This window comes from Heliangelus exortis, chromosome 2 (genome assembly GCF_036169615.1).
Source record: "Heliangelus exortis chromosome 2, bHelExo1.hap1, whole genome shotgun sequence".
Taxonomy (NCBI): domain Eukaryota; kingdom Metazoa; phylum Chordata; class Aves; order Apodiformes; family Trochilidae; genus Heliangelus; species Heliangelus exortis.
This window is the reverse complement of record NC_092423.1, coordinates 100100601-100127077: the sequence shown is the minus strand read 5'-3', so window position 1 is coordinate 100127077 and position 26477 is coordinate 100100601. Positions and strand designations below refer to the sequence as shown.

Here is a 26477-nt window from a genome sequence, read left to right as displayed (position 1 = left end):
GATCTTTTCTTACCTTTCTCGCATTTTTACCAAAAACATATTCAGGTGAACAATTTTGAAACCACATAATCTTGTGGCAATCAAATGCAGTGGAGACACTTAGATTTTCTCCATTAAAACGTGTTGCCATGAGGATTCTTGGAGCAAGTATTGTTATTTTTTTTTTGTCCCTGATCAAGCTGAAATAATGTTAATAATTTGTCATGCACTTAAAGACTCTCTCCAGAACACTATTCTGGAAAACTGCCTTTCCCTTAGACAAACTCCTTCAAAGGTATAGTAAATTTGCTGAATACTTGTTTGAGGCTTGAGAGGAAGGAAGAAGCTATACAGAGATAGTGTTTTCCTACAGTGAGTAAAATAGGCTCCTTCCTTTCACCAATAAGAAATCTTGGCCCAAAATTTTTTCAGTGCTGTTGTGACTTTAATATACATTATAATGAAAGTTTAGCTTGCTTCTGTTTTAATAATGTAAGCATCAATACAGCTTTTTGATCAATTAATTATCTTAGTGTGACATTCAAAATTGCACTCAGACTCTCACTGCATTGCATATCCAAGACACTTACATAAAAGTAAAATACTGTAAATTTCCATATGGTGGAGAGTGATTTAACTCTTAGCATACTTGAGAAAGAAGTCTCACAAAAGTACCAACAGTTCTGTGCTGTAAATTCAAAGAAAAAAGTGTGTCCAGTGTTGCAGCCACAGTGTCAGCTTGAATTTGGTAATTTCAGAAACTATAGTTTTAGCTGCTGGTGTTATTTCTACTCTGAGACCTTCTGACATTTCTTGTGTTCTAAAAGTCAGAGCTTCCTGTTGTTTTAAGTGGCTTTTTCTCCTGTTATATGAACAACCAAAGTAAATAAAGGACAAGTTGAGTGACCATAGGAAAAACTGAAATATATGCAGCATTTTAAAAAACAGAGCAAGTAAGGGGGAGAATACATAACTTCTTTAAATGACAAATGTATATTACGGATTATAAAATTTTCCTTTGAAATTGCTGAAAATAAAAACAAATTTTAAAAAATTAAAAGTTTTAGACTATTACCATCCTTTTTCTTTAACCTGAGTTCTAAGTGAGTCACAACTGTGATGTTATTTGCCTACTGAACTGTTTTTAACACAAATTCATAGAATCACAGAATGGCTTAGGTTGTAAGGCACCTTCAAAGTTCAAGCCCCACTGCCATGATAATAGAGTAATAATACATTGCTACATTTTTCACTAAGTATTAGACCTTCCGAGTGAAAGATTTCTTTTCAAAGAGAGCTCAAGATACCAAAAATCAGGTGCCAAGCTACCCAAATCCGTCAGCGTAAGGTTTGGTAATGGTTTAAGAGTGTTGTTTTCTTCACTAGAGGAACATTTAGGCCAATACATTATCCATTTGTCCTCAAATTAGCTGACTTAAGGCATCCCTCTAAATAAGCCCCCTAGTTGCTTACTGCAGTGTGGCAGTTCAGTAACAGATTCAGTATGGCTGTTAAGTTTACAGTACCCGATAGCATTTTACTTTTTTTTTTTTTTTTTTTTTTTTTTTTAATGGCTTGGTTATTTTGAAGCAGTGGTTTAAAAGTCAGGTGGCACACTGAATGTCATGGGTAAGACATGCAGGCTCAAGGCACACACAGAGTTCTGTGTTTTTTCTCAACACTTGACCTATCTGTAGCAGTTCCTATGGGCTGGTACCCAGCTGTAGCACGAGGGCAGAGGGAGGGAGCCCTGTGTTGGTCTACATAAGCCCACAGGTTGGTGGGGAAAGCACTGCAGAGGACATGGCTGCTGTGGCATGCCAGGGTTCTTTCCAGCTTTCCCCTCTGCTTTGCAAAGTGATAAACTGCAGCAAAAAAAAACCTGTAACTTCTGTCTGACTTCACGTTGTGCAATTTAGGAGCTGGGGTAATTTGATGGATAGTGTATACTAAGAAAAATATTAGAAACCAGGAAAGGCCACATAGTCCATTGGGGCTCTTTTCATTCCAAAGACACCTTTCCGAGGTTATCATCCAATTGTTAAGAGAAAGAGTAATGTTATCCATCTTTTTATCGTTCCACTTCTGGGTATCACAGAGATAAATACCTAAATGTTGGAGAACTAACTTTCTTGCAAAGCACTGTTTCAGGGAAAAATACTTAAATGCAGATAGGTGAGGTGTCAGAAAAGAAATTGACCCTAAATGAAAAATATGATGCTAGATATGAATATATGTGTATAGTCATGGTTTCTCAGAGTTCCCCAGAGACAAGGGTCCAATCATGAGACTTTCAGAAAGTAACCTTTCCTTTGATTTATTGTTTCAGGACCAATGCAGGAGACAATATATGACTTCTGGAGAATGGTTTGGCATGAAAACACAGCCAGCATAATCATGGTTACTAATCTTGTAGAAGTGGGAAGGGTAAGTGATTTTTGTACTTTAAAAGATGAAAGACTTCCAAGGTGTTTGCTTTTGCAAATTAAATAGCAGACCAACAAGATGCTTATATACTGAGTATAGCACATAAAATATTTATGACTGCCTCCGCTAAGAGGTTCATTATCAATTATTTTTAAACATGCCTTGGATGCTTGTCTTTGATAGCATTATCACAATGAAAAAGTAACTGATAAAGCTGCATTCTGTACAGCACAGCCTGCAAAGACTGCCAGAAAAGGAAAGCATCATATCTTTGTATAAATCTCAGGTTTACCATTTCTATTAAGGGAAACCAGGGAACTGGTTACAGAACAAGGTATGAAGTCATCTCTTTTTTTAAAAGGAGACTGAGAGAGAGTAATTCTGAAACAGACTGTGAGAAATGTAGTTAAACTATGATTGAACCTTCTTCGTAGTATATTAGTCTGAACGAACCTGGTTTATTTGGGTTTTTCTTCCTGCTAGACTTCTGGACTAAACCAGAAAACACAGCATTACTTATTTGTATGTTAAATTTGCTGATCACTGGGTTGTCTTCCGGAGCTGAATAGTAAAGGAAAACCTGAGTTACCTGGTTGATAATGTGTACTTTTATTTCTTTGCTTGATAACTTCTAAAGCAGGCCTCCAACTCAAGTCATTATAGCTAATTTTGTTTTCAACAAGTATTGAATGGAACCATTTTCTTTGTTTCTCACAACCATCAATAACTGAGTCTTTTAATTTACTGCTTTGTCTATGCGCTGGTGTCTTAGTTCTCATCTAGGAAGTGGTGGTTTTTTTGAAGAAAATTTCCTTGGAAACTGGGCATACAGCTTTGGTTTAGAATGAAAAAAAACCAAACCACTGTTTTTATTGCAAGTACTGGAATTATTGTAAATCAAACTGTTGAACCACATGGTTTTAAGAGATGTTTTTAATTTCACACTGGTGGAGTGGCTGATACCCTCTGCCCTTTGGCATTGGCAGGAGGAGAGAGAGCACTTTACGTGGTGTGAGTTAAAGTGTCAGACCTTGTCTCCTTTTTAGGAGATCCAGTTCTACAGTCTCAGTTTATTCTCCCTTTTGTTCTTTGTCTATTGTTAATATAAATTCTAATATTTAGATATCTGTGTGCCCAAGCCTACCAATAGAAAGGTGCTAATATTATTTTTAGATATAAAAAAGATTGGATTTGTGACTGCAATTAACACCTGCTACAGGAATGTGCATGGAACTAAATGCGGAGGCAAAAAAAAGGCTCACGGAAGCCACTTTAAAATTCAGTCCCTTGGGTAAGGAAAAGGTAGAAATAGGTGGCTGGTCACACATCAATTCAAAACGGATGGATTTTTAAGAATAGGAATCTCTCCAGCAAACCTCTTTGTTAAAGCTTTATACACATTCATAAGTACCCAAGCACATAACTTAAAAGGGATGTTTTCAGGGTATGGATAAACAAGCCTTAGAACAAAAATAGCACGCTGAGTGAAACCACAGACTGTTTTCCTAAAGTCAGTATTTAAAAGCAAGCTGTCAGGCATCAGCCAGGGAGACACCAGTGGTGGTGCCAATGTTGGCAGTCTCCACTCCCAACATTCAGGGATGTGGTGCATTCCCTTAGCAGTGAGCAACAGTTTGTGCCACCGTGGAGGTCTCCCCAGCATGCGAGAGCCCTAGTGGGATACAGATCTGCAGCTTTGTTGTTTCTGGCAGTGGTGGAAATGACTTTGTTCTCACTTTCTCTGGAGGCTGACACAGGTGATATCAGAGAGCAGAAATTGAAATGAGCTTTTAATGCAAATGAGATTGTATAAGCTGCTGAACAATGCAGTCACTCCTCCGCTGGTGCTTCTATCCTGCTCCCAGAGCTGAAACCATAAGCAACAAGGAGACACATTGCAAACACACCATCTGTCCCACAACCCTGAACTCCAGCTCTGTGCCACCTTGATTAGTAATGATTTTAATGAACTTTTGGTAGCATTTCTGCCGGACAAACCTTGTAACCTTCTGAACCTCGAGGTTTTCGATTTCAGTTGCTATTAATGGTATCAAATGTATAGGGATTTATTATTTTTGCCTTCTAACCCTCTTGACCCATTGTAAACCAAGGAGGAAAATTCCTTTATATTTTCAGGCAGAAGAATATCTGTTTAATGTGTTTGCCACACAGCACAAGCCCTTCATGAGGGAGTGTGTGTGTATTTGTTTACCAGGACTGGCTGGATAGTCATTAAATCAGTGCTAGGAACTTGCTTCTTGCCCTGGAGCATTGTGCATCAGGACTGTTTTAATTGCAGATGGAGGAATCACCATGAGGCTGTCCCTAATGCAAGCACCTGCTGCAAATGACTCAGCCCCCACATTACCCTCCAGCAGGGTCCGGGTACATCTGCCAATATCTGTCATTATCTGAGGCACACTTGTCAAAACCACGCATCCCTTTAAGCTCTTGTGTGTTCCAGCAAGGGACCCTTGTCAGTGTTTCTGGCACCTGCAGACTGCTGTGCACCTGGTATTTAAATGGCACAGAAATGTGTTTTGATTGTTTTGTCTCTTTAATGAACCCACCTGAGGGACATTTAGCTCTTTAGCTGGTAGCCTGTGTACCCAGTCACTCACATTTACACTGCTTGTGTGGAGATTCAGAACTCACTTGTGCTGTTATACTAATCCATCTGCCAGAAGTCTTATCACAAAATCTGCAGGGCTCCCTAAGGAACCTTTTGTACTGGCAATTTAAGCTAATGATTTCTAAACATATTTAGTCAGTTTTATGAAGACCTCATTAGAATGTGACTGTTTATTAAAAATCTAAATGAGGTCTCGAAGTCGTTTAGAAAAATCATTGCTGAGTCGCAGGAACAGTTCTTTGATAATGGATGATTAAGTGGTTTTTAGTTAAGATTAGCCTAGGTTGAGATAAGAACTTCTACAAAAACAAAGCAAAACATAGCAAAGCAAAACAAAACAAAAAAAACCAAAACAAAACCAAAAAACAACAAACAAATAAGAAACAAAAAAAAAACCAAAAAAAAACAAAAAAAAAAAAAGAAAAACACAACTGAACAAATTAATAACCCTAGAAACATCCTTGAAAAAAAAAGTCCCTGTCTTTTTCATGGTGGGGTCAACAACTTTCCACTCACAATGAAGTTCACAAAAAGCAAATTACAAGTAGTGACCTTCTCTGTATTTTAGTGCAAAAATCAGAATTTTTCAAACTGCATACTAACAGGTAAAGAAACAAAACCAAGGCTCATAGACATATATAAATTTGACCACAAACTATTTCAAAATAACATAGTCTGGATTAAATTAATGCAAGAGGCCTCTATGCTTGTGTTTGTAAGTGCTGGAGCAACTCAAGACATCAGTATAATTTCAGACATTTTTTTCTGAGAGATTTGTCACGATCTGATGTATTATTCCAAAAGAAACAAATTTTTTTATCCCACCAGTGTAGGGGTGTTCGAAAAACAGACACAAGAGAACATCTTTCTTACTCCAAGTGACTGCTCTGGAGTACAGACTCAAAAAAACCAGAGCTGGATCATTCTATGGAAAGGAGTGGGAAGTGAATCAAGGTCTTTATGTACTGGCCAAAGTCTCAGGTTTCTTCTTGAAGTATTTAAATGTTTGCACACATTGAAACATTTATTTCCTCTTTAAGGAGCTGTGTTGGGAAGATTTAGAGTATATTCAATTGTGCCATCTAGCTGTCACCTCCATCTTTGCTCTTGGGCTGGTACTAACACTTGGTTGGCAGAATCAAACTTCGCGTGTCACATCATTTGTCATTTGTCAGTAGTCACTTTCTCTCCCACTCCTTGCTTTTGCTTGAGGCAGAAGAAATTTAGTAATATCTGAATAATAAATGGTGAAATGCACTGATGTAATTCAGTGGAGGTGGCTGATATGTAAATGCACTGCAAACACTCATGATTGTCTAACCTGCTTTTAATATAACAAAGTATTTACCCCCCAAAATCACCAGAAATAATTGTAAAAAAAATAAAACCTCACCCTAGGAGCACAGTAATTATAGTAATTAGAGTTTCTCAATTATTATCCAGAATTAGAAAGCAACCACTGCTAATAATGTTAATAAGCACACAAAAGACCTTTTTTTTTGGAAGGAGGAAAGATTGACTACAACAGAATAGAAGTGACACAAAGGGGAGAATGAAGGTCAGCCATAGACTGGTAAATAGCCCCTATGCCTGCACACATGCCTTAGTGCTAGGGACACAACCATCTCACTGCCATCTGATCTCTCAGGACTCTCAAGAGTGTTGTCCTTTCCTGACAGCCATCTCACACTCCTCCTGGGTGGCTTTTTCCCTCCCAGCAGCCAGCAGGGCGGTGTCTGCACAGGGCAGAAGAAAGAACACAGTGGTGACTTAGATTTTCCTTTCACTGGACGTGTGGTTGAAGTGTCACAAATGTGGCACTGTCATCTGCCTTGCTGCAAAAATGTTGATGGCTCCAACTTTTCATGCTTAAAAGAGTATTGGGGTCCACATGACAGTGAGGAGAATCATTCAATTGTCTTCTGATAGAGAGGGAATATCTCTTTGATGCTGCCTGGCTGAAAAGCACTCCCTGTTGCAAGACAAAGTTGTCTGAAAAAGATTTTTTCTTCTCTGGAAAGACCTAGGGCAGAGCCCAAAGCAGTCTTATGTGCATGTGCTTGGGCCTTGGGATGCTCAGGATGTTCAGCCTTGATCAACATTCAAGAGACATTTCTGAAAGAGGTACAAATATGTTCCTTAACAAGCAAAACCCAGAAGTCTTTATGTTGACCCAGGTCTTCTTCAGATTCACCTGATGACCCATTTCTATATCTGTAATATACAGATATAAGGCATCCAAGAAAAACTGCCAAATAAAATCCCATGCAAAGATTTCGTACTGTAAATGTACTACAAGTACCAAACAAAATCTTCAGAGGAAATTCCAGCAACATAAAAACTGTGAAATTTCCAATGAACTTGTGACCTATTCTGAGTGTAAAAAGGATTTTTTGACACAACACTGGTATGAAGCTTGAACTTCACAGTTTTGAGAATCTTCCATGCAGAAGAACCCTTTAATAAACAAAGGTAAATTCAAATTGTAGTTAAGATTCAGATCACCCATTGCAGAGATATTGTAGAGGTGAAGCAAAGTAATTCTTTAGCAGGTCTCACAAGCAGCACATTTGTATTTTGTAGAAATGGAAAAACACTCTAATTGAAACTGCCTTTACATGAAATAAGTCGAATCACTACATGGGAAGTGTGCCAAAGAGTTCGTTAGCATACTGGTGACTAAGATTTCATTTTAACTTTTCTACTCAAACAAAGAAACTGCATTTTAAAAATGAGAGAGAGAAAGGTTGTAGTATGAAACACTTCTCTTCTTCTAGGTAATTCTATTCTCAGTTCTAAAAACTATAAATAGTGTACTCTCCCCTCTAGGGAAGATTTTTTTCTTAATCATGTTTAGCCAGAAAGCCTGGGAGCTGTTCTTATGGTACATAAATGTTACATATATATGATGGGGTTACTCTGTTACGTGTAACAGGGGAGGATCCCTTAGGGAGAGAAGTTGGCTGTTATTCTTCAGGACAGAGAAGAAAAGACCCTTTTCAATCATTTAATAGAGGTGTCTCTAGGTCATCAATGTATCATCAAACAGGATATCAACCTACAAGTGTTTGGCACTGTCCCATGTCACTCAAAGCAGACATGGTTTCAGCTCTCAGTGTTTCGGTGTGTGCTTGTTCCCAGGAAAAGCTGTGTTTCAAAGAATGTTAATCAACAGAGATTGAAATCTTAATGCTTACTAATCCAATTGAGATAATTCACTTTGAGAAATAAATAAAAGAGGTTTAATTGACCCCCTTGGTTGGGCTTGCTGCTGAAGTGCTGTCATAGAATCATAGAATCATAGAATTGGCTGGGTTGGAAGGGACCTCAGAGATCATCAAGTCCAACCCTTGATCCACTACCGCTGCAGTTACCAGACCATGGCACTGAGTGCCACATCCAGTCTCTTTTTAAATATCTCCAGGGATGGAGAGTCCACCACTTCACTGGACAGCCCATTCCAATGTCTGATCACCCTCTCTGTAAAGAAATTCTTTCTGATATCTAACCTAAACTTCCCCTGGCACAACTGAAGACCATGCCCTCTTGTCTTGTTGAAAGTCGTCTGGGAAAAGAGACCAACCCCCCCCTGGCTACCCCCTCCTTTCAGAGAGTTGTAGAGAGTGATGAGGTCTTCTCTGAGCCTCCTCTTCTCCAGGCTGAACAGCCCCAGCTCCCTCAGCCTCTCTTCATAGGGTCTGTGCTGGAGTCCTTTCATCAGCCTGGTTGCCCTCCTTTGGACCTGCTCCAGGACCTCAATCTCCTTCCTGAACTGAGGGGCCCAGAACTGGACACAGGGCTCGAGGTGTGGCCTCACCAGCGCTGAGTACAGGGGCAGAATCACTTCCTTGGACCTACTGGCCACGTTGTTCCTGATACAGGCCAGAATGCCATTGGCTTTCTTGGCTACCTGGGCACACTGCTGGCTCATGTTCAGCTTCCTGTCAATCCAGACTCCCAGGTCCCTTTCTGTCTGGCTGCTCTCAGCCACTCTGTGCCCAGCCTGGAGCTCCCCATGGGGTTGTTGTGGCCAAAGTCCAGGACCCGGCACTTGGCCTTGTTGAACCTCATCCTGTTGGAATCAGCCCAACTCTCCAGTCTGTCCAGGTCCCACTGCAGAGCCCTCCTGCCTTCCAGCTGATCCACACTCCCCCCCAGCTTAGTGTTGTAGGCAGCAGGTGCCAGGACTTGCCGGGTGATGGGCCCGGACGGTGCTCGCCCCACCTGTGCCCAGTTGGGGCTGGCCCAGGTGCGCATGCCCGGGATCGGCAAGGTGTGGTTCCTGAGCAGGCTCCAGAGCCATGGCGGATCGAAGTTAGTTCACTGATACCAACCCGAACCAACAATAGCTCGATTGACTCTGTTTGCGAACCGAGCTCGCGCCCACAGCGAGATTCGTCTCACGCAACATAGTGTCATCTGCAAATTTGCTGATGGTGGACTCAGTCCTTTCATCTAAATCATCAATGAAGATATTAAACAGAAGTCAAGGTGTCAAGGTGTAGGATGCACGTCTAAGTGTAGTTTGCAAAGAGGGCTTCAGGTTCTTCTTCTAAATGTCTGGGCTAGTTACATGGCTTCATTACTGCAGGCCTCCTCACCTCAGCAGTCTCATGAAATTAATCTCTCAGCCTCTTTGAGAAGGAAGAAGTATCCTGGAGGCACTGGCACAGTTTGAACTTACCCAGTAAAGTAACATGCAGAGCTCTCTAACCTAGCATCAGATCTTTAGAGCCATAGAGGTTTCAGGGTTTTTAGAGCCATAAGGCAATCCACCATCTTGATGGTCCTCTAGCTCAACTAGCTTTTAGAACAAACTCAGGAATCAGAGCACAGGCTGTCCTGCTTGATGCAGGCACACTGGGTCCTCAGAGCACAGGATCTGAGCAATATTCCCATGATTTCACAGTTGTGCCGGGGATTAAGACAGGCTTTGAGGAGCTGCAGCTAATCCTGTAACCATCCTTCATCTTGGCAAGGGACCACCCTTTTCATTTGCTCCATCCTCAGCCTTTTTTCCCTCCAGGGCTGCACTATGGCACACTCATTTCCAGCCTTTTTTAATGACCAGTGGGAGAGAAAATTGCATAAATATATGCAGTGAAATAGAGGCAATCCATGTTCTGCTGTTGGTATTAGGGATGGAGGCAGGAATGCTACAAGAGGAATGCTGCCTTGGGTTGCCTTTTCCTTAGAGCAATGCTTCTGAGCTAATTCTTTTTCATGGCCAAAGGAAGGTTACTCCTTGGATTTAGCCTGTCAGCTTGATTTCATCAAACCCAAGCTACCAGGTTGATGCCATGCTAACAGTACACCTGATTCTTAAGAACAAAGGGATTGCACTCATTCCCTCCCATGGAAAGCATTAGTGTGTGGCTAGTACTGGACATGCCCAGAGAGCCAAATGTTCTAGGAAGAAGTTGAACAAAAGTCCAGGCAACCTAGGATTGGGATGCAGGGCAGCAGGAGGTGGAGAATTATATCAATTATCTGAGTCACCACTGAAAAAAGTTAGACTGAGGTAGTAAAATTCATGGTAACCCCTGAATTTTGGCTCCCTTTGGGAGCTGTGAACAACATAAAGGCTTTTGGCTGCCTTCATAGAGACTCATTCATCTGATAGTGCCAGACAGTGTCTTAAATTTGTATTTCTCAGTACTCTTCCATACCTCTTAGAAAACTGTAAAATGAGGTTTTAAATCAATTAACTGACTTGCTTAAAAGCAAACAAAGAAAATGAAAAAAAGAAAGATAGGGGTGTATCTTCTGTCAAAGGTTGGTTTATAACGTATAAAAAGTTCAAAATCACAATAATTTCTTTATTTGAAAAGTATTTAAATAAAAATACTTTCAATTATTGGATGTCCTTTTGCTTCAAGTCAGCCAAATAAAAGTACATTATGTTATCCTAGCTACATCTGTAAAACCTGTTAATAATTTTCACCAGAGAGCTTGGTTGGCTGTTTCATTTTATATCCTAGAGGTTTCTCTTCAAAATTTATGTCTGACTTAACATCATTACTTAGTTCAGGATTAATTTTAAATTAGAATATATAATACTGCTCTTCAGTAACGACAATCCATGAAATGTGTAGCCAGTTATATCACATTTTTACTAAGAATATTTCAGAATCAAAGGAAATTGGAAACTTTGAATAATCAGAGTTATTTAAACTGTTCCATACAAACTACAAAGTATATTTCACAGCCAGATCACATCATTAATTCTGGAATATTTCTCCTATCCCAAACCTCTAAGTGAATGAATTACTGTCCTGTCTTTCAAACTGCCTTTAGCTAGATGTGTTGTATTGCCAAATGGCTAAATATACTGCTTCGAAAGTCACAATTTGTGTTCATTAGCCATTTGCTGCCTACATTGTTTGTTATATTTAGAAGTAGCAACAACAACTTTCCATCTTCATTTTTAATTCTTAGTTTCTCACATTAGACTATTTTGCTGGGGGATGGAGCTAGGGGGTGGAAGTATATAATAATCATCTCCAAATTTCTAAAATTATTAGTAAAATAAACATGTTGGAACCATTGGACAGTGTACCTTGGGATGAATAGATTAAACCAGAGCACTTTCATTATGTCTCTGGCATTCACCCTTTTATCTCATCTTGTGATGAACATCTGTATTTTTTGGCACGTTGTAAAGATGTAAATGTGGGGTGTATCTGAACAAACTCTCAATTATAGTTCTGCTCAGATGAGATTTCAAAATTATGTTTTCTACTTTGTGGTCGATATTTACTGTTGTGGTAGCAACTGTGTGAGAAAAAAAATCTAATGCATTTAATATTCCGTTCTGGATTCATGTATCAATTATTTAGCTAAACCTTCTGTTAGTAGGTTATTTTTGTAAAACATACCAAATGTTTATAAAAAAGGAAAAGAGATTCATCAAGTCACAGTAGCTAAAGATGTGCTATAAAGAAAAAATGAACAAGCATATGTTACCAACAGTGCTTCTCATATTTGATGAATAAAACCATATTCTATTTCTTTGCAATTGTCTTTCCTTGTACAAATAAAAGCCCTAATCCCATAAATATTTATAAGTGTGCTTTTGTTTTACACTGTTTAATGTACTTCTGTCTTTAAGATACTTTTGCATTTATTTGAGAGGTCTTGGAGGACATGGGAGACTGATCTTTAACCATTTGCTTCACTTTTGGCTCATCAGGAGTCCACAGACTTCCCATGTCTAGAGCTCAGCATGTGCAACAGCATCATAGAATGAGAGCCAAAAGTAGGGAAAGCCCGAATTAAAAAATAAAAATAAAAATAAAGAAGTTTGTTCCCCCCTCTCCCCCTGCTCCCAGTGAGTGAATCATTCACTGTTGGTCTGCAGCTCTGGCTGCGGCTCTGGCACCGTTCCCGTGGCTGTTACAGCCCCTATTCCACTTGGGAGAGTTTTCAGGAAATTGTGTTGTCATGGATCCTTTTGCTCAGCTCCAGTCTGCTCTGTGCCCAAAGTCTCCTGTGCAGCAGAGTAAGAAAACCACAGTGGGACCAAGCTGCACGAAGCACGAAAGGCTGTAACTTCTGTGCAACACTCCTAATGCTTCCCTAATTATTCCACTAGATAATCTGAAATAAAGTGGGATGGGTTTTGTTTTTTGGTTTTGTTTTGGTTTGGGTTTTTTTTTTTTTTTTTTAAATAAAAGAGTTGAATCAAAGCCAACAGTTGAGGCATAAGAAGGTGGGGACTGCTCCTCTAAATTGGTCTTCCTGAATGTCTCTAGTTCTTAATCATAATCCAGTCTGTCTAGACTTACCAAGTTAGGAACAGGCATGTTTTCCTTCAAGGCTGAACAATTTAATTCAGACAGAGTCATTGGTTTTGCTTTTTTTTTTTTTCCCTGCTTGCTTATTTTACTGAACTAGAGCTGTTTTGAGGCTGGTAGGCACTCATCAAAAAAGAAATAAGGCTAAAGTTAGCATCAAAACAGACATGCTGATCAGTAGTGCTGTGACACTGCTGCAGCTGCTCCCTTCCTACGTGTGTTGGCCATCTTCCTGTGGTTCAGGATCCACCTATGGAAAGGATAACTGAACAGGCAGGAAAAAGGAATGGGCTGCAAAGACAAGGCTGTCAGTGGGCTGTCCCAGTCTGTGTGCAGTGTGAATTGCTTTATGCATGGAGAGTCAAAAAATCCTCTTAGCCATAGGCAGGAAAACCCTGTTTCAGAGAGTTCCCTACAGTGACTATAAAAGGGTCAGTTTGCTGGCCTAAGGGATTTGCACACAGTGAATTGTCTGGATTATTTCAACAACACAGATAAAACAAGGAGCGTTCAGTGGTTTTCATTTAGCTTCTATCAGAGGGGGTTTGGAAACACATCCAAACAAGATCAGCTCTAAATAAATACCAAGTAGATGCAACAATACATAGCAGCAGCAACTACTAAACTTCTTGCAGCAATGTTTAATGCTTTGGAAGTGGTTGTTTCTTCCTCACAGCTGACAGATAAGCTTTAGAGTTGAACACACATTTGCTGAAGATCCTGCCTTTTAGGCACCCTGGGACTGGCCCTCAGCTTGGCCTTCTCATCCCCACTGACATCCTGCCAGCTCTCTGGCTGGTGAGCATGGCTGGGGAGCAGTCTCCCTGCCCTTGCCCAGGAGTGCTGAGCACCACAAGGAGTGCTCTGTGTCCCAGATCCAAGCCTCTCTCAGTGTATAAGCTGGTGTTTGCCAGTTGTCCTGAAACCATGTTTAATACCAGATGAAATGTGAGGACTATAAACATTTTTTCTTAGCCAGTACTAATAGGGTTACAAGGTCGGAAGAAAAGCAAAGAGAAATAAATGAAAAACTACTTATAGCTACCTGAACTTCAGCTCTGTTTTAGGAGCTTTCCATCAGCTGTATAAGCAGGAATAAGGTGTTAGGATGCTTGTATAATTTTGTGGCTCAGAGCCAGGGCTTACGACTAGGCTACTCTTTTTCTTTGAGGAGGATCCTGATGTGGGGCTGCATTTTTCCAGCCCTTCAACTCAGTTCTCTTCAGATTTAAATTTTATCCTGCTGAAGAGTAGGATAAAAAGGAAAAAGGATCCAAACTACTGACCCTGCCGGAATAAGGATCGGAATTAAGGGTTGGACTTGATGATCTCTGAGGTCCCTTCCAACCCAGCCAATTCTATGATTCTATGATTCTAATATTTTTTTATTTTATCAGTTGATGTTACTACTTTGGTGTGGCAAGACCTCTCCTGTTCAGACAGTAAGGAAGGATTGTACATGATTATCAGCTACATCACTTGAAACAAATTCTGAGGAAAGTATTTTCTTCTGCCTGACAGGCCAGGTTTGACTCCCTGTGTATATCCTTTATATACTAAACCTGGATTTTGTATAAGTAATTTTTTTTTGATCATGCACTACAGATTTCACTCTATGCTTATACAAGCATAAAGCAGTTGTACCTTTTGCTCAAGACTAGACATCATAGTAATCCAGATATTTTGGAATGAAAAAAATAGGTTAGAGAAGTACTCAGCAGTTGTGAAGTTTAATTTTTTTTCCCTACCCATTTTCCATTGGACATTCGAAGTATTTGGGTTTTTCACCCGTCTTATTTAAGTGTATATTTTAACTAGTAGACTTACTTGTATTAAAAGGTCCATTTTAAGTTTTCCCTTTGGTGAAAGAAAGAGAGAAACCATTCTATGCAGCAGATGTATAACAGATGCTACTCCTAGCACGTACTGCACTGCTGGATGAAGGCCAGATGCAGTGGTGATAGCATAGCTATTACTGTGATGGAGCAGAATAAAGGGGAGATAAGTAAGTAATTTGTTAGCATCCCTGCCCACAGCCTTGTCCACACAAACATGAAGGAGGAGAAAATTCTTAACTTTGTCAACTATCTGCATCATCATATACAGTCTCCACAATGACCCACTTTAAAAAATAGCAGAATCATAGAATGGTTTTGGGTTGGAAGGGACATTAAAGATCATCTGGTTCCAACCAGCCTGCATGTGCAAGGACACCTCCCATGAGATCAGGTTGCTCAAAGCCCCATCCAGCCTGGCCTTGAACACTTCCAGGGTGCGAGCATCCACAGCTTCTCTGGGCAACCTGTGCCAATGTGTCACCACCCTCACAGTGAAGAATTTATTTGTAATGGCTAGCCTAAAAATCCCCTTTTAAAATTTAAAGCAGTTACCCCCTGTCCTGTGTCTACATGCCCTTATAAAAGTCCCTCTCCAGCTTTCCTGTAGGCCCCTTCAGGTACTGGATGGCTACAATAAGTTCTCCCCAGAGCCTTCTCATCTCCTATCTGAACAGCCACAACTCTCTCAGCCTGTCTTCATAAGAGAGAAGCTCCAGGCCTCTGATCATCTTTGTGGCCCTCCTCTGAACTCACTCCAACAGCTTCATGTCCTTCTTATGTCGGGGGCTCCAGACCCAGATACATTATTCCTAATAGTGCATGTTTGAATATGGTAAATACTGTGAAGTCAGTCCCATCTAGACCACACCAGGGCTTAGAAAATCTGAAAACCCTTTAGCAAAACCCACCTCCTTTCCATCCCCCTATCAAAGGATAAATAAATTTGCCAAGAATACACAGCTCCAGAAGCCTGTTGAAATCAGGATGGGGGAAAGGGTAATTCATCTCACCTAACCTTAGCTATCAAGAAGCCAAACACAGGCAAAGACAGTCATCTAGACTCTTTCCATAGGCAACAGCAATAAAAGCACCTCTATAAGGCATTCATCCTACTCATCTTAGTGTGAGCTGAGATAAATCTCACCCACAGTGTTTGGGGTCTTCTAGTCAGTTCATGTAAAAGCCCAGACAAAACTCGGGTCTTGACTGCAAGTGTTGAGTTTTCCCATTTGAACGCTCATCAGTTCCTTTGGAAAGTTAATCAGAGAAAACAGATACTTTTCTAACAATAGAGAAGATCCTTCCTTGTCTGAAAAATAAATTTTCATTTTAGAAGGTGGAAAGATATTTTTAAGACAAATTCACCGACTAGATTTGTGAGGGGAAAAAGCCCTTCTGGTGTTTGTTGTCTCTCTGGGCACACCCTGTGCTGCAAAGCACTGGAAATGAACAGTTACTGTAACTGAGCTGTGCAGGGTATAAATATCCCTTGTGCTCCCTACAGATTTGCCTTACTTCATGAACCACAACACAAATCCTACCTGCAACTCTGAAAGCTGTATAAAAAAGGAGGCAGTGCCCCTTAAGCATGAATCACATCCACATGTAGGAAATGTGACTGATTTGCACCTGATTGCATTTTAAAAGAGAAGTCATAGCACAGAATGCAGAATGACCCATCCAAACTAAATGAAACTTAATTTCTTTTGTCTTTTTTAAAGGTCAAATGCTGCAAATACTGGCCAGATGACACAGAGATATATAAAGACATTAAAGTTACCCTAATAGAAACTGAGCTCCTGGCTGAATATGTGATTCGAACATTTGCAGTCGAAAAGGTAAGTTTCCAAATTTAGTTTTCTTAGATATAATGGTGTCTACCGAAGTAACTCGTACAGATTCAACAGGGGAAAGTTAAATCTTTTGACTGTCATCCCAGGTTTGTAGCTACTTTTTAGGTAAACGACTACCGCCCTCTTATGGTAAACTGTGGTTTTCTTTAAATGCAGCAAGGTTTCTGTGCTCTCCATCACTCTTGGCCCCTGCCTGACTTAGAAAAAGTGATGTTCCTTGCCTAGCAAAAATCGAAGCTTCCCTCCCAGCAATCAATTGAAAAACACATTCGTGCTGTTTTCCCATCTTATGTTCCCTGCAATCATTTTCTGTCTGTACCAGAGACTGCAGGCACCATTATTCAGAAGTCCATGGTGGAGAATACTGTTATCTGTGGGGCTTGTGTGCTCTGGTCTGCAGAGGCATAGTTGAAACAAACCAGTTTTCCTTTCAAGGCAATTTCACTTTTCATGTGGAGTTCATCTTTATAGGGAGAGTTGCAATCAGGATGGTTGTACAAGAGTTTATTAGAATAATGCCATCAATTTGTTTGATGTTTACTAGACCTCGTAGCTCTCCCAAACAGCTTACAATATATATGGAAAGTATGCAGTTAACGAATTAGGCACTTACTGAAAGTGAGAATAAGCAGGGTCAGTCAATGCTAAAGTGTGTTGTGCATTTTCTGTCGATTCAAGGGTTTTATTCAGACTTCCTTAAAGGAAGTGTTTTAGTTCTATCAGGACTCATCTGAGTTGCAGAACTACAAGAAAAGGGCCTCACTGGAAGACTTAATATTTTTAATGGTGCACTGAAGTAGTGTTCTCTCAGTATCATCATTAAGTAGTATTTTTCAACTAATTAACTTAGAAAACTCCTTTTGATTTACTTGCAGTACCTGTGATACACTGATTCTCTTTAATGATGAAACAGTATTCAGTTATGGTTTTGAAGAACAGAATCTTTAGCATCAAAAAATCCTGCATCCAGACAGAAGAAACTGTCAAAAAGAAGACCCAATGGGGCCTCTGTACATACATCTACATTAACAAAGGGATTAGGTTTTTTTCCTGTTTTATTCTTCAATCTAATACTTAAATATGCATCAACAGAGCAACCTGAGGGTAATGATAATAGAATTATGCGGTTTGAATGAACTGAAATATTGTATCATGTTTACCACTAGGCATATTGTACATTGAATTCATTCAAGCCTGTTGTTCCCTTGCATTTAGATATTTTTAATAAACAGATGAGAAATGGTGGCTACACTTTGAAGTAGATGAAGCACTGCTTGATTTCTATTCTGCACATTTTAAGCCCATGCTTTGATGTTAGCTTTTCAGTTCTTAACTGGAAAAAAAGACCTAGAGGATTTTACAGTTGATCATAACCAAACTGTCTCGAATAAGTGCATTAGAACAGATAGAGATAAAAGGCACTAAACATTTTATTTCTTAAAAAAATCTCCATCTGAAAAGATTTCACTTAGACACTGTTTTTTAATAGTTGGTAGTTTTTCATTAGGCCTCTGAAAGCAATGGCGGTGTAGCTTGAGTAAAATATATTTGGTTTTACCCTGTTTTCCGTATTTTTTAATTCTTCCAATGGTACTTGAAGGTCAAGTCTGTATCTCTCTTCCACCATAATTCTCTCAAGGTTATATTTCTGATCTATTGGCACTGATAGTTTGCAGCTTCTCTAAGACAAGCTGCATGATGAGAGACAGAGTGCACCCTGACCAAATCTTCAGATCATTCTAAGTGAAGGGTGATGTTGAAATGCTGAACATTGGAGCCATCGTTCCAAAGGAGATGAAGATTTGGCCAACAGAAACTTTAGTACTAACTTCAGTAATTCAACATGGAAAAAAGCAAATTCTCTGCCTTGGGTGGGCTAACACCATGGGTCTGTACAGGCTGTGACATATGGGACAAAGGCTACATCCAAGATGGGTATGGATGAATGACAAATGAGCTGTAAGGGGAGATAAAGAGAGGTGGCCTTGTTCAATATAGTAGAGATCAGAAGGAAGGGTAAGGAGGGTCCAATTACAGTGTGCAGCTACATCATAGATGTTTAGAAAGTCAGGGGCACCAAATTCTCCTCAATCTTCTCAATGGTAATGGACAGTAAAACTGGGAGAAATGGCCAAGAATTTGCAGCATGGAAGGCTTGCACTGGAAAAAGTCCTTCAAGAGGAGGGTAGTGCAGTTTTAAAGCATGCTACCCATAGAAGTTGTGGAATCTCCATTCTTAGAGGTCATTAGGGCTCAAGTTAGCTGGATTTTATGTCAACCATAGATGCACTCTGAGCAGGAGGCTGAACTGGAGATGTCCAACAAGAGGTCCCTTTTGACCATGTTTTCTATTTATGCATGAACTACACATACCTGTTCCTAAAATAAAATTTGAAAGTCAATTGTTTTGGAGTGAAATTATCACTTACTTTTATATTTTTAAATACTTATTTTGTAATAATAGGGGCTAGGGAGATAATGCTAAGAAACCTGAATCCAAAATTACATTCTGATTCTAAAGACTACATCCTAGGTACAACTCATCTCCTGTACATAAGCAGTCCCTTTGGAGCAGCTCCTTTACAACAAAACAGTTAACTTGACTTGATTACTCAGATAGTAACATGCAGCAGCACCATAAGTATTTATATAATTAGGGTCTACATTTTTTATAATCCTAGGGTCTGGTAGCATTGTACACCATTTTCTGTTTGCTGAAAGAAAAACTACAGTCTTCCCAAGCTGAGCATATCCTTTTATGATTCATGCAGTTGTGTTGCTATTTTGGGTTTAGAAACCAGCAGGGTAGCTACAGACATTAAAATCATTCTTTTGTAGGTATAATAAGCAAACTCATTATAAAAGTACCCTGTATGCAAAATCTTTTCTAAGGAGCCGAGTATTACCAACAATAGACAAAAATTCAGTCAGCGTGACAGACAGGCCTTTCAAAACTAATGCACAAGACACACAGGACATCTCCTGATCTGTGCAACATCTGAGCACAGAAGTTTGGAGGGACAGTTCACTTTTTTTTATGTAAACTGCTTGAAAACCAAGGCTGAGCACAGCGTGAAGAATTTCTGTGAGGTACTTGTTTCAGGCCTCACTTTGTATAGTCACGGCATTGCTTTTTGTATGGGGACTTTGTTTCGTAGGGGATTGTGGGCAGTTGTTAGGAGCAATGTAAAAGTGTTTGGGACATGGCTATCCCCACCTACTCACAGCTGTTTAGGGAGCTGGAAGATTTGCTTATGGTACCAAAAAATAAAGCTGCGTTAACTGGCACGCTTTAAAATCCACAGAGACAAAATTGTATTTGAATGTGTTTGCTAGACTGGCTTAAAATGCAAATTACTTTGTGTATTCCTGCATTTTAATATGTTTTAAATTGGGTTTTAGGATATAAGGTCATTTCTGTTGCCAGAGTGTGATCTCCTTGGTCTACATCAGTGTCTCACATGCTCTTCTTCTTCTCCCTCGCCTGCCTTTATGTATCTCAGTGTCTGAGGGAGATGAGGATGCAGATTCCTCTCAGCAGATGCCCAGCCTCCACAGAACCCCAGCCCGAGCTATCAGAGCTTCGGGGCTTCAAGACAGACCAATCCCACTCCAGTCATGTATCACTGGCACAGCCAAAACTTCTCAGTCATTGAAAATCCCAGGCTCTTTTAGCTTGCACACTAGCAATAAATTAGGAAGTTTATATTACTTCATTATGCAAAAAAATTAGATCTTTTATATGCAAACCAGCTCAAGACAGGAAATACATCTTTAAGAAGAAAAACTGTAAACCACCAGTTATTAATATCACTGACATTTAGGCCAGCCTAGACATGATATGTCATAATTTTGCTGTTTGCTTATGAAATATGTATGATGGCCTCTGGTCTGTGGATTTCTAATGAGAATAAAATACTGGCAGCTGCATTTTTAGAGGGGGAAGGGAAAATAGAAGCACTAAGAAAACCAAACTTAGCATACAGACCCCTAATATCCAGACTGCTCCAGAAAGTCACATGGGAAATTACTTACATGATTGCCTTCTCATTCATACCTGTCTCACCATAGCCGTGTCCTTCCAGACTGTGGCAAATCACTTGAAGGACAAACATGTGTAGGGCTACAAATGCAGCCCCTATGATTGGAGGTGCAAAAGGTTTCTTACTACTCAGCTGTTTCTTTCAGACCAATGAAGGAGACAAATGATAAGAAAAATGATGCTGAAATTGTAGTTCCCTGAAGTCAGCAGCAAAACTACTGAGGAGGACAGTAGGGGAAGAAAAATGTCATCTGTTCTATATATTCCCGGTCTTGCTGCTGGCCTATTCTGTGATCATGGCATGCATTTTAAAAGCACAGTTTTCAAAGCAACCTAGTGCTTAAATACAAGCATCTCTCTCGTTCTTAAAAGTTTCTATCCAGTCTAGTGCTAAATTACTCAGTTTTGTTGTAAGGCTTTGAAACCAGTTGATACGTAACCTTTGAAATTGCTGCCCTGCTCTGAGAAAGTTCTTCATCATTCTGTACAGATGTGGGGCTTGGTAGGGGTGGATGCTTTTTAGCCAGGCACAGGCATTTGAAGTCATCATCTTGCAACATCTCTTCCAATTTCTTTCCAATTCCAGCTTTTTTTCCCTTCTCAATCTTTGTCTTTTCAACAGAGAGGTGCTCATGAGATTCGAGAAATTCGGCAGTTTCACTTTACTGGGTGGCCAGACCATGGGGTGCCGTACCATGCAACAGGCCTGCTGGGCTTTGTAAGGCAGGTCAAATCCAAGAGCCCACCAAATGCTGGCCCTCTGGTTGTTCACTGCAGGTAAGGAGGACAGAAAATCCCTTATTGTGCAGTCAGCTCAACTCAGGACACACTTTTGCTTCTCCTGTACTGTGTAAATCCCCATATAAGTTGCTGAAACCACTGGAGCTCTACCCACAATTAATACCTAAAATAAAAACAAGAATGGAAAAGCTGAATGGGAAATCCCGTCAAGCCCTAATGCAAGGCTCAGCTTCAGTAATCATCCCCTTATCAAGTAATCATCCACTTATCAAGTACTTGAGACATGAATGTTTGCACTTTACGTTTTCCAATACAATGCTGAACAATAACTGTGCTTTCTTTTTACTCCAGTGCTGGAGCTGGAAGAACTGGATGCTTCATTGTTATTGACATCATGCTAGATATGGCAGAAAGAGAAGGTGTGGTAGACATATACAATTGTGTGAGAGAGCTTCGATCTCGGAGAGTTAACATGGTGCAGACTGAGGTATTGATAATCTACCAGAATACTGCCTTAAGATTTGCAAGGAAGAAAAAAAAAACAACAAAGAAACATAAAACTTGAGGTCCTTTGTGGTCTGGTACCATCCAGCAGATGATTTATTCAATCACATGCAGAAAATAATCCACACCTGAACCTGTATAACTGCTGCTAAGGCAAATGCACAGTTACACTACACTTAAAATTCACAAAATCTTTCCATGAAGGTTTCATTCTGGGGTACACCTTGTTAAGGCACCTCCTGAACAGAGGAACAAGGAAACCAGAACACTGAGTTTTGTAATGCTCTTTTTGCTGCTTTTCTTTTTGTACTTGTAACCAGTTTGAGTCAATCCTTCTGCATTCATTTCTAAATGCATTGGATAAAGTTTTATGAACTGCTGTTGTTCTTTCTGGTCTTGCTTCAGTGCCAGTAAAGCCAAAGAGAATTAGAGGCAACCGTATTAGCTGGGATTTTTTTTTATTATTTATTGAAATACTAATAGCATATTGTCTCTATGTCAGTAATTATTTTATTTGCTTCACCAGGAACAGTATGTTTTCATCCATGATGCTATCCTGGAAGCCTGTCTTTGCGGGGACACATCTGTTCCAGCTTCTCAAGTTAGGTCTGTTTACTATGAAATGAACAAACTGGATCCTCAAACTAATTCCAGCCAGATCAAAGAGGAATTTAGGGTAAGCTGTGGTTAGCATTACCTAGAAACTGTACAGTTCAGCTACACTAAAGACTTCTGCTTAAGTACTAACTTGTAACCACGTGAATTCTAAACCTGGGAGGGAAAGACTGCAAAAAGGGGAAATAACATGTCACTAATTGCTCTTGAGTTATGCTGAATCATAAAAGAATGCAATGGGGTAGTAGTAAAATCTTCATTTTACTCAAGGGAAGTATGTCAGTTCTTTCTCCAGAAGGCAAGTTGCTCTGCAGCTGTCTTTGAGGTTATTTTTCAACTCTGTATGATTTCAGGATTTCTTGCATCCCAGCCCTGCTGACTGATGTGTTTTCATTTCTCTGCATATGGATTCCCACTGAAAATGAATGCTGAGCTTGTCTATTCTTAAATATTTTGGGATGCTTTCACCGTTGTGTTAATTTTTCTGTTGTGCTGTTTACTCTTTTTGAAAGACCTTAAATATGGTGACTCCAACACTGCGTGTAGAAGACTGCAGCATAGCACTTCTACCACGAAATCATGAAAAGAATCGCTGCATGGATGTTCTGCCCCCAGACAGATGCCTTCCTTTCCTCATAACGATAGATGGGGAGAGCAGTAACTACATTAATGCTGCACTGATGGATGTAAGTCTCCACTACATCACTAATAATGAAAGGGGAATAAGCAGCCCTCCAAACTGAGAAATGGCAGAAAGTAGAGTCAGCAGAAGAAAATGGAAATCCTTCTAGCTTGTTTTCCAAAAAGGTGGCACAAAATCTTTAAACTCCCAAGTATGTCTAGGATCCCACATATGTTATGTCACAGCCAAGGTTTCAAAGCCATGCTCAGAGGGTTCTGATAAATTAAATGTGTCTGGATTTCTCCCTGGTGCTTTAATTTTTAACCATATGGCTTAGGAAAAAAAGAGTTACCTCTTAAGGCACTAAGGCAGTTAAATAGGATAATAAGGTTTGCAGCGATATTTCAGTTCCCTTTGTTTCTAATTTAAACAGTAATTAACAAAAAAATAATTGTCTGTCAGCAGAAGATAGTACACAAGCCATTACTTCAGCCTTTCCATTTATTTCTGTTTGAATGAATGGTTCCTTTTCATGTGTGTGGGTTGGTTTTGTTTTTGTTTTTTTCTAAGGCGTCTATGGTAATTCTATTTCTGCTAATAGAGTATCAGTAAAAAGACACTTACACTGCCTTTACAGTGTGTAGATATTTATAGCCTATCTTTGACAATTTAGAGATACAGTAATTATGGTTTTCAAACACATAAACAACAAGAAAACAGAGGTTAGCAAAGAATGAACACATTGTAAATGGCCTTTTTGAAAAGTGAGACTTGAATAATAACAGTTTATAGCAGGTTTTGCCTTTCTTTCCTTCCAAGTTCTCAAAGCAGTTTCCTAAAATAAGCGTAAATTCAAAACACTCCTATGAAAAGGTAATTGCATTATCTTTATGTTTATCTGTGTAGAGAAACTGAGAACAAAAGTTTAAATGACTTCTCGAGGTTCTCACAGTAGGTCAGTGACATTTTATATTATAATGAAACTTCCTTGATCTGCAATTTATAATCTTGTCATTGCATTGTCTTCTTTGCTAGAGAGTTCAGTACTGTTTTGTTCTGTAAATTAAGTGCTGCTTGGCAAGAGCAGCACCTCAATATTTGCTTTGAAAATGCTTCCCTTCTTCACTGTTAAAACAATGAGCTGGATCCAAAAGTTTGTCTCGGCAAAAGGGTGCCTGAGAGAAGGGGATTTGGGTTACATTCCAGATGAAGCACCCCAGCCAAGCTCCTTCATTATCCCTGCTCTTGCAGGTCAGAGCTGACATTTGTGCCTCTCTCTAAACATTGTCTCCAGGAAGCAGGGTGATGAGTTTCACTCTGCTTGCATCAGTTGAGATGCACTCAGATCACCTCATGCAAACCTTTAGAGCTCCCTTTAGGTGAATGGGTTAGCAAGCATAATTTTCATCATTCAGTATTGGGATGAATTTCAGAGCAATTTTCCCCAAGAAACTGCTGGGGCTTTTAAGTGAGGGTGTAATGGAGAACCCTTTGAGCATGTTTTATCTGAGAAAAGCTTCCAACAGAATGAGTGAGACAGAAAGCAGCTGATTGATGTACCAGCATCATTGACACCTCCTGCTTGCAGTTTGATGAAACAAAACCAAAGAGCTAAAGTCTTGCAGGTCCTCATTCTGCAAGGACTAATTTTCTGTGGTCTTTTCAGTAACTGTCTCTGAATGAAAAATGCAAATAGCTGATCAGTTTGTATCTCTGTAGTGGTACAAATAATTTAGTTCAGGTCATGCAGAGGCTTCCCTACTCTTCTTTATGAAGGCAATGGCAGCCCCTCCAAGAAATTGCCTCGGTATGGCCGTGCTGGCCTTCTGCACTCACAAGGACCTAAGTTAAAATGCTGGTATGAGTTCCACAGGCAAACAGCTCCACCACACAGCTCCTTCAATGACTTGCTCTGGTATTAAGAAAGAAAAAAAAAAAAAAGAGAAAAAAAAAACAAGGAAAAAAGAGTGCTAGCATTTATCCCCTGGGTATCCATGCTGCTATCAGAAAGAACAGAATTTCAACAGCATTTCTGAAAAATAACTAGATAATGCTTTCAGTCTCAAAGTTTTGGGGTTATGACCATTATTATGCTGTGACATTTACAATTTTTTCTCACAATCTCTTGTTATTTCTTTGCAGAGCTACAAGCAACCATCAGCTTTTATAGTTACGCAGCATCCTTTACCAAATACTGTCAAAGATTTCTGGAGACTGGTCCTAGATTATCACTGCACTTCAATAGTGATGCTGAACGATGTTGATCCAGCACAAGTAAGTTCAGAAAACTGCTACATTTGACAGAGAAGTGCTAGTGCCTCAGCATTTCAGCACATGTGCACTTCAGAACAGCTATAGGACATAATTAGTTTTATAAAATGCCATTAAATACTAACACACTAAAAAATTGATTTGTAGCTAGCAGATACACATAGGAAAAGAGGAATAAATCAGACCATCAGCAGTTTCTGCACTGGAATGTTAATGCACAGGCACATGAGAGGATGGAGCCATAATTTATTCTGGAAAGAAAACATGCTTTTGGAAGAACTGCTAAAAAATGAACCTGATGGCTGTAGAATTCTGGCTCGAGTTTGAAACACACCGTTAAATGTAAAAAGCTGTAAACAGAAGCCAACAGCTATTCATTACCTTGCCTGAAATAGGTCAATGACCTTAGTCTGCTTACAGGGGGGTAGGTTTTCCCATTGTGAAAATCCATGTTATGTTTGGCACAAAATGACATTGTTAGCAAGGAGACAGGAACTAAACAAGATTGGGGACTAAGCATCCCTTGGAAGAGAGAACATGGCAATGAAATGTATGGGAGAATGTAATTACCTTACAAAAGACTTGTGCATGCTGCACATGTCCCTTAGAAGACTGGAAAACCACACCTACTGGTCTGGCAATTTAATCACTAGCATTAATCACTAAGCATCCTAGAGCCTGGGTCACAACTACACAGTTCCAAGTTCCTACACAGATACAACTTACTCAGTTCCAGCAAAGAGCACAACCCATCTGCTGGGATAACATGTTGGTAATCTGGTTTCTCAGTATGTAAAAATTTACTAATTATTGGTTAAGAGCAATTGTAATTTTTTCCTATCAGAATGCATGACATTTTTTATGCTTGATCAAATCAAGAACCTTTTTAGCTTTGTTGAGTATTGTACATACTTAGAAAAATGTTAAAATGTTTCCTCGTATTTCTTTTTAGCACAAAGAATTAGCCTTTAAAACATACTAATCTTCCGTTCTGTCTTTCAAAGGAATGTATAGAAATTCCACATGCTATTTTAAAGCCTGAATTTCTGATTCCAAGCCCTTAACTGTCTTGAGGGAGAAAAACAGAAATGAAAGACAAAACTTTTATTCATGAGTCTCAGATTATTTTCTGAGTGAATAAGGAAAGACTCGAGAGA

At 39.6% G+C, this 26477-nt stretch overlaps 1 protein-coding gene across 12 annotated transcripts in view; it reads left to right on the top strand.

The window, feature by feature from the left end:
* Positions 1–26477, top strand: part of PTPRM (protein tyrosine phosphatase receptor type M) — a 470301-nt gene that overhangs the window by 432273 nt on the left and 11551 nt on the right. For all 12 annotated transcript variants that reach the window (XM_071737183.1, XM_071737189.1, XM_071737191.1 and 9 more), the window contains 7 exons: positions 2309–2406; positions 16394–16510; positions 21190–21344; positions 21660–21795; positions 22339–22488; positions 22940–23113; positions 25192–25323. In XM_071737183.1, coding sequence (XP_071593284.1) covers positions 2309–2406; positions 16394–16510; positions 21190–21344; positions 21660–21795; positions 22339–22488; positions 22940–23113; positions 25192–25323 — 962 coding nt within the window. The remainder of the gene's footprint in view (positions 1–2308; positions 2407–16393; positions 16511–21189; positions 21345–21659; positions 21796–22338; positions 22489–22939; positions 23114–25191; positions 25324–26477) is intronic.